The sequence below is a fragment of the Rosa chinensis genome, chromosome 5 (genome assembly GCF_002994745.2).
Source record: "Rosa chinensis cultivar Old Blush chromosome 5, RchiOBHm-V2, whole genome shotgun sequence".
NCBI classification, from domain to species: domain Eukaryota; kingdom Viridiplantae; phylum Streptophyta; class Magnoliopsida; order Rosales; family Rosaceae; genus Rosa; species Rosa chinensis.
Genome location: NC_037092.1, coordinates 38,902,230 through 38,916,047, shown reverse-complemented (window position 1 = coordinate 38,916,047; position 13,818 = coordinate 38,902,230). Strand labels below are relative to the sequence as shown.

The window sequence follows — 13,818 nt, the reverse complement described above, 5'->3', positions numbered from 1 at the left end:
ATCTCAGGATTTAGGCATCACATTTTTAGCTCATACCAGCTCAAGTTCTAGAAATAGTTGGAGGTCCTCAAAGATCGATATAATTTCAGTTAGCTACAACAGTTATTTACTTTTGAGCTTATAGCCCTTCAGAACAAAATGAAACAAAGGAAAATGCTACTTCAACTCACATTTCTCTCAGCTACCATATTATCAGTATTAATATTAATCATATATCGTAGTCTACAACTATTTTGAGTTACATTTACTTTACACTACAACTCTACAAGCTATATTATCAGTTTGAACAGCCGATGAAGGAGGAGATCAACTTTCTTTCTTATGTGAAAATTTAACTAAAACAGCTCAAAGTCTACATGCTCTACCGTACCCTCCAACTCCTTGCACCCTGTGCTCTCCTGCATCTGTGGAGCAGGAGGTGCACAAATTACACTATCACACAATTTGGGCATCTCTGGTGGTATTGCACACCGAACTAATGCCCAGTTAAGGCCTTCAAAGAAAGGATGCTGCTTAATCTCTGCAGCCCCCTTCACAGATCCTAAACGATTCTCAGGGTCCTTTATTAAGAGGCCTCTGATCAAATCTCGTGCATGAAAACTAACTATAGGGTTGTTTGGGAACTTGAGACTTTTTGAGACAACATTGGCTAATGTGTCCTCATTTCCTGATCCCTTGAAGGGTGTCTTACCATATAGCAGCTCGAACAGAAAGATTCCAAATGTCCACCAATCAACAGCACTTCCATGACCCTCTCCTTTGATGATCTCTGGAGCAAGGTATTCATGGGTTCCAACAAAGGAGTTTGATCGGGCATCTGTTGGCTCCACTACAAGCTGTGGGAGTGGACTGACCTGGGCAGCAAGTTCGGATTTTATTTTCCGAGATTTTGCACCAGCAGATAAAATCCTGGGAGTGAAGCAGGAGCCCTGCCAGGCTGGTTGGAGGCAGAAAGGGTCAATGCAGCTGGATTCGATACATGGGTTTGCCATCTTTTTTCTGCTCTCCACAACTGGAGACGATGATTTGAGTAGCATTGGATTGACTGCACATCTAAGTGACAAATCAAAATCTGTGAGCATAATGTGGCCGTCATCTCGGACCAGGATATTTTCTGGTTTCAAGTCTCGATACACAACACCTTGCATGTGTAAATACTCCATCGCAAGGAGGACTTCAGAGACATAGAACCTGTAGATACGTACAATTTCATGAAATATTGGGAATACAACAATGCTGATGATTATCGATATTGTTTCAATTAATAAATGTAATCAAGCTTTCTTAGCCTACTTTAACAGTTTAGCATTCAAACAAAAGATAACCAACACCAACAAGCAATTAGCTCACAAAAGAACACCAGATCAACCAATACCACCAAACCCTGTCTACATTATAACTGACACGATGAGATTGATTGCAAAGGTTTTAAAAGTTTGTTGACTATATGATAAACAATAAAACAAGGGCAAACAGACACAAAGCCAAAACAAAATTATGTGAACCATGATGTGATAGTGTGTCTGTTAGACTTGAGCGGTAAACAACGCTTTCTCATGTAGGATTTCAGCATAAAAACACTCCTATGGATGCAAGCAATCACCTGCAACCGATGTGCATGATAGCATGCCAAAGAGAATTGATCCTGAATGCATCACTATCAACCTGCCAATGGAAGTAGCTCCAAGCCCACAAATCAATGGAAGGTGAAACTCTTTCCATGTTGATCATTTCATCAAGGTTTACCCAATCAAAAGAAGAATATTGCTACTATTTAATATAAAACTAAGCTAGATCCTCCCCCACATATACAGTATTATAGAGTGTGTTAGTGCACCGGGATTAAGATATATGGTTTTTCCTATGGTTGAATCCGAGATAAAGAACTAACAAGCAAGTATGGGCACACATGCCCAGCAAAAGTTATCTACTAAGAATAACCACATGTTTAGCAATCAGTCGACTGCTCTGCCTTATATTTTAAACTATGCTGATTCCATAATATGGAAACTCAAGGAGAAGCTGGAAGATGAAAGCATTAAGTACAGCACTCAGTATCAAACAACTGTAAAAGTAGTTTTCCAGATATAGAAGAGCATGGGAAGACAACAACATATACAATGCTAGATTATAGTGAAGAATGTATGGATCTGACCACATATATATGCAAAGCAAGAAGGCAAGTAGAATTAACAAAAGCTGGACATCAAGAAAGTAATTGTACCTGGTTGCTTGTTCGCAGAAACTCCTGCCAGGTTGCTTTTGTCGCAGCACATGCAGATCTCCACCAGGACAGTACTCCATAACCAAACAGGAGAGCTTATCTGACACAAAGTGAGCATACAACGTAGGGAGAAAGGGATGATCCAGTATCTCCAGTATCTCTCTTTCTGTTTGGGCCCTAATCATTTTCTTCTTGGTAGCCAAAGACTCATTATCCATTACTTTCACAGCAAATACACAGTTTGTCCCAGTCAGCTCAGCAAGATAAACGGTTCCAATGTCCCCAGAACCAAGCTTCCTGAGCATCTTAAAGTGCCTCAAACCTAAGCTTCCTTGCTGCTTCTGAGCATGATGGATGGCTTCCCATCTCAAGTCTTTTGACATGTGAGGCCTCTTGCCACTTCGACCAGACCCACTTAGAGTGCTCTCCTCACTAGTGCTTGTACTGCTACTGTAATCACCGATGCTACTTTTCGAGCTTTGTGAGAAATCTCCCTTTTCTCTTGATCTTGAATTCTCATCGGCATTTGTCACTATGGATTTGCTCCTGTTACTGTAATTTGACCGGAAATCTGCTTTCCCTTTTCTATCAACAATACTTGAGTTCATTTCTACACTATGATTACTGGAGATCAGAGAACTTTTTGTATTTCCATCCCTTTCATGCTTTGGAGTACCACTGTGCATCTGACCCTCCAATTTACTAGTAGCAGAAACTAAATCATTATCAACTATCTGGTTATCTGATTTGGAACTACTAGAACCAGAACTCAAATCCTGCTTCATATTTTTTGTAACAAAGTTCTTGCTCCTGAAGACCGGCTTGATTAAATGTGAATCACTGCCAGAAGATTTCCTTAACTTACTGCCAGATAGAGAAGAAGCAGAGTGCTGACCCTTGTACGAATTTAGAGTAGTGATTGGAACCTCCACCTGCATGACTTTTTTGCTTGATGAAGTATCTGCATCTTCCAGTTTTCCATCTTCTCCCTTTAATATCTTACTCTGAACTGCTGTTGGCGAAGAAGAAATTTGTTTCTGTGGTGCTAATGTGGTCATCATTGCATCAGCTGAAGTTGTGGCTGGATGAAACTGCGGCTCTGATTGCATGAATCCAGGCATCTGCTGAGAGCTATTTGATGCATCTGGTACTAAGGAGATCTCTACAAAATTCCCTTTACCTTCATTCATTGGGAGGTCAGATCCATTTTCCTCAACTACCACTGCCCTGTACAACCTTTTAATAGTTCCTGCTTCTGAAACCCCAGATGAACGACCTGGCCTCGATAGCCGCTTCATGGCAGCCATCTCTGATGCCTGAGAGATGCATAATCCTCTGAGCGCTTGCTTCAAACTTACAGGCTCTGAAATTCCTATACCTGATACTTTTGATGTACTAGCTCTCATTGGCTTTTTCATAGCACTCTTCCTCAAGGCATCTTTGCTACTTTCATGCCATGGGCCTGAAGCCCTGCCTGAATTTCTAACATCAATGGCCTGAAAAAGCTTGTTAATATCATCCTCTATCGAATACCTATTTCCTGAGTTTGGCACACATTGCTTGCCATCTTTCTCATCCATTTTCAATTGAGAATCTACTTCTTCTCCTGCTTCGACAATCTCACATGTAATGCCTGATGTACTCATATTTGATGGATCAAATGAAATACTACATAAGGTAGTTATATCCTCATACTAACCCACTTCCGAGTAAGCTTTGTGGGGACAGAGAAGCACAGAATTATATCCTCTGAAGTTCACTAGTACCATACTGTATAGCAGACTGAAATGGCCCACTAAGATCCCTTTACTGTTTCCAAAATGAAGCATCCAAAGCCTGCCATGACTGCTGCAGGTCAGTTTATATCCAAGTTATAAACAATTATATTCTCAATGCAGCAGGCGCATTCTATATCTCCACAATATTACAACTGACATAGATATTACCTAAAAACACCAATTTTTATACGATGAAATGTAAACTTGGAAGGACATGGGTATCTTCCATGGATCTGATGGTAAGAAATACAAAATTATCTAAAACAAGCTTTATTCAATTTCTAACAGAAATAGCGAAGGCATCCCAAGTATAAAATCTGAAACAATCAGAGATTGGAATGTCCAACACGTTTGGCCCTTGGTTGGCCAATTACGGCTGAAGCATAAGAAACAAAGGCATTGTTGCCATTTTCTATGCCTTTGGAAACTACGAAGACGAACAAAGTCACTTATTGATGTGCCTTTGTTACCAAGAAACATATAGGAAACAACAACAACCACCACCTACTTTACAAATCCCCAAATTTCTTCCACACACGTAGACAACCTACTTTACCCATGAAGCTTGGTGTAAATCAAAGGTTTTTTCTTTCATACAGATCTTTCGAAACTGACAACAATAACCCAACAAAGACATAAACCCATCAACTCAAATCCCTCCAAAACATCATCCATCCGACCAAGTATTTTATAAACAGAAAATTATACATATAAATGAGTCAATTATCATTATGAGTATCCCACCATTCCATCTAATCCCAAAACACAAAAATATCAACAGGGCTCACAATTCGCATCAGACTCATATAAAAGATTTAAACTTGCAGGTAAAGTTTGAAACTTTAGAAGTAAAAAAACATACCTTGAGCATCAAATGAGCTCCTATCAAGATTTTGAGAAGCTGCAACAGAGGTGTTAATAGATTTGAAGGCAGTTTTCAATTATGGGTTTTGATATTTGATTTGGATGGTATTCAATTAGGGGCGGGTGGGTGGTTGGTTTTGGGGTTTAGGGCACGAGAAAGGAACAGTTGGGGAGTGAATGAGAGAGAGAGAGAGAGAGAGAGAGAGCGGGGGAGGAGGAAGAAATGGAATTCACGAGAAAGGTCAGACAAGTCAAAGAGTAATAACTAGACAGCTTTAGTGTTCTGGTCTCTAAATCTCTAGTCTAGTCTCTCTACTTGTTTCTTACTTTCTCTCTTTTTAAAAAACTATTCAATTTTCAGATGGCGGAAAAGCACGGTTTTCATATGTTTATCAGACCGTCTTCTGTCTTTTCACCAATTTCCCCCTACTGTATAAGGAAATACATTAATATAAAAAAAACAGTTCATATATATTTTTTTTTTCTTTTAACAGAATATTATATACACAATTCACTTCGGAAACATTAATAACTATCCAAGTAATTTTACATATTCTAAATTATAGCACATATAAGAAATAAGAACAAAAAATTGGGTCGGCGGTGGTGGGGAGCTCCTCCTCATCTCCGGTCAGGCCTGCAAGTGCAACTAGGGCGGGCGTTGCGACTAGTGGTGGTTGCACAGGTGGCGGCGACTAGTGGTGGTTGCACAGGTGGCGGCGACTACAGTTTGCTGAAAGTGACTTCTTCTTAGCCCATGGCTACTACAGTTTGCTGAAAGTGACTTCTTCTTAGCCCATGGCTAGGGCTCCTTCCACTCTCATAGGCTAGGGTTTGATATTTTTGGGCCTAGGTTCATCACTTCATTGGTGTAGGATTGGGCTAACATTTTTTTTTTTTTTGGTTAGGTTTCCTTCTCTTTTTGGGAAGGATTTGGTCAGCTCCTAGAGTTGAGGAATGTCGCCAGGGTCTCCTACAATATCTTTGATATTTTATTCCTTCTTAGGTAGTGTAAGGTGTATTGCTGGATGTGTTTCAGTTTGTTAGCTTAAAATGTTGAATTGCTTATGTAATGGCTCTATCTTACAGCTCTTACGAATTGGTCGTTATTTGTAATTTTCCTGAACATCAATATTAGTTGATTATTCCTCTAAATATATATATATATATATATATATATATATAAAATACGAACAAGAGCTCATGGAATTGGTTACAATAAATTTTTGGAACTTAGGATTTATAATAGTTAGCGACATTAAAAAAACAAAATAAGGAAAACTAGAAATTTTATGTAAGTATAGGTACTGGAATTGCATCTGGTTGAATGAAACGACAAAATGATGCAAACCACAACACCTGAGAATGCGACTCCAAATGGCATAAGATACACCTGCATAGTGAGTTAGCAGTTCGCCAACCTTCCAAAAAAAACAAAAACCCTCGTACACAATCCATAAGTAAACTTTGGATTTAAAGATTAGACCAACCAGCAAAATCCTAAGAATAGGGGGGGCCCATAAGCTAAAGCAACCCTACCCGCCACCCAGACAACCACACCACCCATTCTACCATTGCCAAATCGCACCACCTACAAATAGGTAGTGAGACAACCACTATGATAACCACTGCCACCAATACAACCACGACAAGCAGACGCTGCCACCGTTCCTTTTGAATACATGAAGTCTAAACACCAAAAATAAATCAACCACTTTTGTCCTAAACATAGTACGTTAACATTTTTCATACACGTCCTATTTCATTTAATATCTACTACTTTGAGGACTCATGTGATAACTAGAAAAAAAAAAATCATCATTAAGGTAAATAAGATCCTCGTTATAGTAAAGTAGGTTCTTATTTGAGTAATTAAGTCCTAAAAGTGGTAATTATATGTATGTCATATGTTAACATATTATAGAATTTACCACCACGATGAACGCTAGGAATAAAGGCACACTAGGTACGGCAATGAATGACCAAAAGATGACCACATATGCAATTATTGTAAGGTCACTAAAAGAAAATTTTCACTCTAATGTTTGGAAACCCTTTACACCATCAGAAATAGTTGGCTAACAAACATGCACTAATAAACTCAAAACAAAGAGAACAACTCTTAGCCAAATTTGAAAAAAGCTAAGCAAACCAAAAGGAAAGGTTGGGGATGTGGAAAGAAACACAATCTCATACAGTTGTTAAAGGATTGAAATGGCTACATTAGACACCAAAGAAACATGCATCACTAACCAGACATTGTCAAAAATATGTTGTCCTAGGTAGCCATATAATTTTTTTTTTTTTAAACAAACCCCTTGCCCACCACACCCTTACATATGCCAGAGAGAATCAAACTTCCAATTCTGGTGTAGCGATGGTGATGGTGGCGTCGGGAAGAAGAGTGGTGTCGCCGAGGTTTGAGGCTCTGTCTCCAGTTTCAAGACAGAGTGTTAGCGGTACGCTAAGCCTGGAGGTAGCTTCTAAGGACAGCGAGGTAGTAGAAGTGGTGGTTGAGAATGATGAGGTGGTGAAGATGATTGAGCGGTCGACGAATGATGATTGAGCGGTCGACGAATGATCCTAATCTCCCAGCCTCTGCGATAAGGAAGAGGTCAGGTTCGGATCCTCTGTCCTCTCCACATAAGAAGGGAAAGACAAGGGCTCAGGAATCTACTATACCTGCTGTTAATCCATATCATTTGCCTGGTTTGGAAGGAATATTGGAGGGTATTCTTAAACTTGCCATTGTAATGTTTGCTTCACTGGATTCTTTTAGTAAGAGGAAGCTTCAAGTTTCAAATTTGTTTCTCAGGTAGCAAATACTGGGAAGATTTCATGCCCCACTGTTGTGTAGCTGTCTGTGTGGAGAATGAATCGTCCCCTACAGGAAGTTAATTGGGGGCTTTGGGCTATAGCAAGCCTCAAGAAAGAAGACTAAGCCCAAGGTTTTCTCAGTTGCTAAATGTCGAGCTCTGCTCTCTAGACTAGATGAGGAGGCTCGACCTGGACTATAGCTTTTTCAAAGTTGTAATGTTTTATTTGTGTTATTTTAATTCAATAATATTAACGGTTCACTACAAGGGATAGACTTATGGCCCGTAATACCATATTTCTTATTCCTCATAATGCGGTTGCAGTTGTGCTAGAACAATATTATGTGTGGGGGCTCATTTTATCTAGGCCACACCGTAGCGGGTTTCTTTATAGGTCCGAGTTAATAAAGTGTTCTCGTTATTGCTATAAAAAAAAAAAAAAGAAGGGTAAAAAACAATACAACATTAAACTATGATTCATTAAAGTTTTTCAAGTTAATTCTAACTTCAATAATAAAAGTCTATTACGGTGACTAAGTGTCACTGCAGTTATATGTTTGTAACAGTTTTTATGGTTTCATGTTACTTGATTAATTTTACGGTGACATACTGGAAAAATAACTCTATTACAAAAAAACATCATTATAAATAGCACAGTTTTCCCACTATGTTGCCACCGGAATATAAATTCGGTGACACTTAGTTTCATCATCCCACTAGGCGGCTACGACCATTTGGCTAAGTAAGGAATTCACCGCCTACCCAAAGTAAACACATTACTACCACTACAAGGTTGCGACCATTTTCTAGTGTAAGGAACTCGTCGTCTACCTAGAGCAGATAAGCACACAAGGGGTGTAGACTGGGACCAAGCCTACCTTTTTTACCAAATATTGATAGCAACTCATTAACTCAACTACTAACAATTAAATAAATAAATAAGTGTTATAAACTAAAGAATAAGAGAGATAGAATAGAGAAAACAGAATATAGAAGGAGGTAGAAGAGTGTGTTCATTCTCATTAGAAGTAGTGTTTACATCATAAGGATATAACTAATGAGTATTTACAGTGGACAGCCACACACACACACACACATATATAATATTTACAACAATAAGTAAAAACTTCAACATGAAAAACAAACCCTAATGGACCTAGAGTAAAACCCCAGGCCCAGAACAAGCCCACCATCGAATTAAGGCCAGGAAGGTCCAAACCTCAAACCCAGCCTAAAACGATTGTTGCACAGGCGCCACTACTATCTCACTCCAAGGCCGTCATGCCACCATTGTCTTTGAATCCCAACCGTCATCGGACAGACGCCACCGGCCGAGCACTAGCAGATCACACCCCCCAATGACCACCACCCAATCCTTAAGAGCCCAACTTGGAGGTCAAATTAACCCAACACTGTAACTCCCATCGCCGCCTTCTGCTGCGCGATCCGAAGCCAAGTGATACCCAATCTACACTGGCTTTGCAAGCAAATTCGGGTAGATCCAATCACAAACCAATGACCCAGATCGGGTGCGCACCTTAGCCAAACCACTAATCACCACCATTTTTCCTGAAACCAAAACATGTGCAGACACAGCTGTCTGCTGAAACCGAGACAAAGAAACCCTCCCAGCCCCAATCTCCAATTACCTATCCAAGATCTCATCCGACCGCACTCGACTCACGTAGGCGAGGCCATAGGTCAATGCAGGTATGGCCGGGCAACAGGACAAGTGGCTTTCCTCCGTTAGGTTTTCTCCCATAGGCCATAGGCTAAAATGACTTAATTGTTAACCAAAGCTAATTAATAGTGCATTAAATTTGATAAATTTTTTATATAATGTTTTATATACTCTAGCATCCCAACATTTCATTATTCTTACCGAATCATTTCTTTCTTCAACAACACATATTTTTTCTCGCTTCTTTTTATTCTTCCTTTCTTTCTTTTTCTCTCATACCTATGATTTTGATGTGGGAGCTTCTATTCATATCTCTCAAATTGGTACGTTGACCTCCCTATTTTTTGGTAATTTTTCAATCCTATTTTGCCCTTAAGGAAAAAAAAAAGACCAATGAAGACAAGAATGAAAGATAGGAGCAATGGAGTAGATAGATGAAAATGGTTGAAAGTTTTTAGGAAGTTAAGAAGGACGAGGGAGTTGGCAAGGATGGGAGGAACAACGTGATAATGAGTTGAGGAGATAGAGATATGTTGGCATGGTGGTCTTCATTTCACACACCAGCTGCCTAATTTCATTTTTGCGTAAGTTGTCAAAGACCAATTAATTAAATGCACCAATCATCTCTAGAGGACCAACTGACTTATCAGTTATCATCATCTCTAATTCTCTAGTTAAATTTTCAGTTGGTCCCATCAAGTTTCAATCAAACATTTTCATTTCGAACAGCACAGTACAAAACCAGTTTCTTCTTTTCCTGCTTTTTTTTTTTTTTTTCAATAAAAAGAAAGGGAACCAGTTTCTTTTTAGCGGCCATGATAGAGGATTAAAGGTAATAAGGGCCATGCGATCTGTCTTGATGGCAGTAGTTTCAAAGTGGTTATTGAAGGTAGAAAGGCTAGTGCATATTGAAAAAAAAGGTGGTGTAGAAAGAAACACCAATGAGGGATAAAATTGGAAAATTTTGAGAAAAAAATTCAGTAGATGTGCAAATAACAATTTGGGAGTTATGAATAAAAACTCCCTTTTGGTGTGGCTTCTTTCTTCTTAGTTCTTTTTCTCCTTCTAATGTGACTTAATTCACAGCTACCTTTATAATAGACTTTTTTTTTTTGGTCTGATCCTTTATAATAGACTTGGTAAGAGTTCTTTGCATACATTTAATATATATATTCGGTTACGGTGTTGGTCACTATTTGTCACAGAATTCGATTGGAGATTTTATTCCACATTCTTTTTTCTTTTTATTAAAAGAGGATTAAAGGATTTCACTCATACCCCCATATTTTATTCCACATTCATTTGCCTTATCAACAGGTAATTCAAGTTTCTATAATAATCTTTATATTTGACGTCATATTTGACCCTCACTCTCTAATTTTTTTTGTCATACTTTCTACCTTTTAATTAGGTATGTGTTCAATATGTACATATTTGTACAGGCCTTTTCATTAGGTTGGTGATAAGGGATCAACAGTAGCATATTATCTGTCGATGCTTATTAGGGAGAAAACGCGTTGGGTCTAGGAGTTAGCGCAATTGTTTTTCTTTCCTTTCAATTCAACGCTGACCTCGAATCATGAACAAAGGGTTAAATAGCCCTTGCCTCCATATTAAATTGTTTCTATCAGACCAAATAACCCAAAGCATTCCCTTTGTCGACTTTTCTCTCTGCTAGGGTTTTCTCCCTAGCCGAGAATCTGATCGAGAATTATGTTGCGATGGTGGAGGAGGGAGCAGCAGATACTTCTTCATTGTTGGTTGAGGCCGTGACGAGCCTGATGGGGGGCGGAGAGATTATCGAAGTACTTTTCTTCTATATGTGTGGCCGGTTGGTGCTGGAGCGGCCTGCAAGGCTTCTGGTGGTATCGGCGGCGATCTCCGGTGTGAGGAGATTGAAGGATCTGATCTGTGAAGGGGAGAGGGGAGTCTCCCAGTCGCAGGAGAAGACGATCTTTGCTCTTCATGGAGGACTGTGGGTCGATAAGAATCTAGAGGCGTCGGAGTTATAGCCGGGCATTGCTGGGATCGAACTGGTATTGGTGGCAGCCTTACCTCTGTGGGCGGCGTTCGTGGGCTCGGGGTTGAGTTCATTGGCGTTGTCAAGGTTGGCGGCGGCGGCTAGTGATGGTCCGTCGATGGCAGCGAAGGGTGGGTCCTGGTTCATGATTGGTTCGCCGGCGGGGTTGCTGGATGCTGGGCTTAGCAGGGCGATGGTTGGAGTGGCGGCGAGGATTGCAACAGGGGCTGCGATACTGTCTCCGTGTATCTCGACGGGAAACTTTCTTCTGAGAAACCCTAATGGGTCAGAGGATAGTGGGCCTGGGCCTCGGATGGAGTTGGGTCAAGTTAAGGGGTTTGTGGAGCTTGGGCCGGTTGCAGCTGATGCTGGGGTGGAGACTGGGCTAGAGGGGCCTGCATTTTGGGGGTTCGCCTCTCATGACATTGCTTAGGTGTTTGGCGAGGGTTTTAAGCCTGTGTGAGTGTGATCAAGTTTCTATGACATTTCTAGTTTCTTGCTTGTACCACAATTGCGTGATTGGCAAGTGAGGGTTAGTTGAATGATTTTTTCCGCAGGAGGCGAAGCTTTGTCATGCTTGGATATGCTTGCTTAATTGTGAGCTTCCCATTAATGATGTTAATTAGTTTGCTTTAGCTTGAATAGGTTTTACCGGATTTTCTTGTCGGAATTCTTATGTAAGTTTTGTAAGTTATGGCCATTTGGCTGTTGGTTATTGAATAACAATCAACTTCTATTCAAAAAAAAGGTTGGTGATAAGGGCTTCATACGTCTAGGTAAATTAAATACCTACTATATATATATATAAATATATATATATATTTTTTTTTTAAATACCTATTAGATAGATATTCTAGTATGTACATATTTGTACCTTTTCATTAAGTTGATGATATGAACTATGTTTTTTTTCCTACTTCATATGTCTAGGTAGATTAAGTACCTACTATACGGAAAATTCTACAATGTGTTAACTTATGACATGCATATAATTGCCTTAAAAGTGGTAAAATAAGTCCTCAAAATCGTAACATTAGTCCTCAAAGTGGTAACATGAGTCCTTAAAGTGTTAAATTTTCTTAGTTACCACATGAGTCCTCAAAATAGTAATATTAGTCCTCAAAGTGGTAACATGAGTCCTTAAAGTGGTAAATTTTCTTATAGTTTACCGTATGAGTCCTCAAAATAGTAATATTAGTCCTCAAAGTAGTAACACGGGTCTTTAAAGTGGTAAAAATAGTTGATGTATGAGAAATGTTAACATACCATAGCTTTACCCCTACTATACATCTTTAAATATCTATTAGGTAGATATTCAGTTGCAGTCTGTGCATCTTTTCTTGTCCCACCCTATAATGAGGTATGTAATTATTTGGTACGATTGGGTTTAAGATGTTTCTCGGCCTGCGTCTTAGGTATATATTTTTGCTTCATACAAATGCATTTAGTTCTATGATAGTTTTTTTTTTTTTAAGAAAAGTTCTATGACAATTATTTCTTGTTGAAATTCATATATTATATGTATTTGAAACTTGAAATGTAAAATTTTAATTGAGCTACCATTGTGCTTCAATTATTGAATTAGAAATTATTTATCTTATTTGGTTGTAAGGGTAAAATGGATTAATAAAAATACTAAATGGACTGCGATTAACAAAAGAAGATGCGTGGACAATATCTAATTTTATATAGCAAATTGGACATGTATTTAAAAAACTTAGTACTTGGTTTAAAGCCTTTGTACATGTTGCTGTGGTGATATATGGCTATCTGGAAGTGAGCTGTGACTTGTTGGGTATATTATAATTCTAACATTATAAAGGTCATGGTACATGTTTCAATAATTCAGAAATTGCCACAAATTTTATTCTACGAGTAATTCTTCTCCACCCCCGTTCCTTCTCTTCCCAATATCTCCTTAATTTTATTTAAATACAGTAACCGCATATCTTTAACTTTGTTTAATGGATTTTTTTGTTTTTGGAGAAATCATACTAAGAATGGATAATTCTTTAACAATGAAACACAAAGACCTAAATTAACTTTATAGTTTCTTTTCCTTGGACGGTGGAAGCTTTATTATTAATCTTAATAAACCATCATTATGTATGATATTACCCTTCTTTGACTAATTATTCGGTTGGAAATTTTGAATGTGCTAGCAAATGCTGCAAACAAATTAAGCTTGGCTTATATAATGCATGTCTGCCTCGTCATGATTACTAGTGAGGAGGAAATAGATGGGTAAAGAATCCGTGAGAGTAATTCTACAGTACTGGAAAATAAAAAAGCATACAGCTCATAATCAAATGATGCAAATTATGCAATACATCGAATGTAAAATTATGAAACACAGAGCTTGACAATTGTTGGGATCTGCTTTATTAATCTCTAATTTGGCCCTTATGAGCCTCCTCAAAGAACAACAACTCCAG

General features: G+C 38.8%; 1 protein-coding gene across 3 annotated transcripts; it reads right to left on the bottom strand.

Moving 5' to 3' along the window:
- Window positions 1-171: 171 nt before the first annotated feature.
- LOC112165211 (serine/threonine-protein kinase D6PK) lies at window positions 172-5,182 on the bottom strand. Of its 3 annotated transcripts, none has more exons than XM_024301662.2 (3): window positions 4,865-5,182; window positions 2,225-4,072; window positions 172-1,191 (listed from the first exon to the last, which is right to left on the bottom strand). In XM_024301662.2, exons 2-3 carry the CDS (start codon window positions 3,868-3,870, stop codon window positions 336-338), a joined length of 2,502 nt encoding a protein of 833 aa, XP_024157430.1. In that variant the 5' UTR covers window positions 3,871-4,072; window positions 4,865-5,182; the 3' UTR covers window positions 172-335. The 3 variants fall into 3 exon arrangements, with proteins under 3 accessions (XP_024157430.1, XP_024157429.1, XP_024157431.1); XM_024301661.2 differs by having other exon boundaries at window positions 2,225-4,069; XM_024301663.2 differs by having other exon boundaries at window positions 2,225-4,060.
- Between the last annotated feature and the right edge of the window lie 8,636 nt (window positions 5,183-13,818).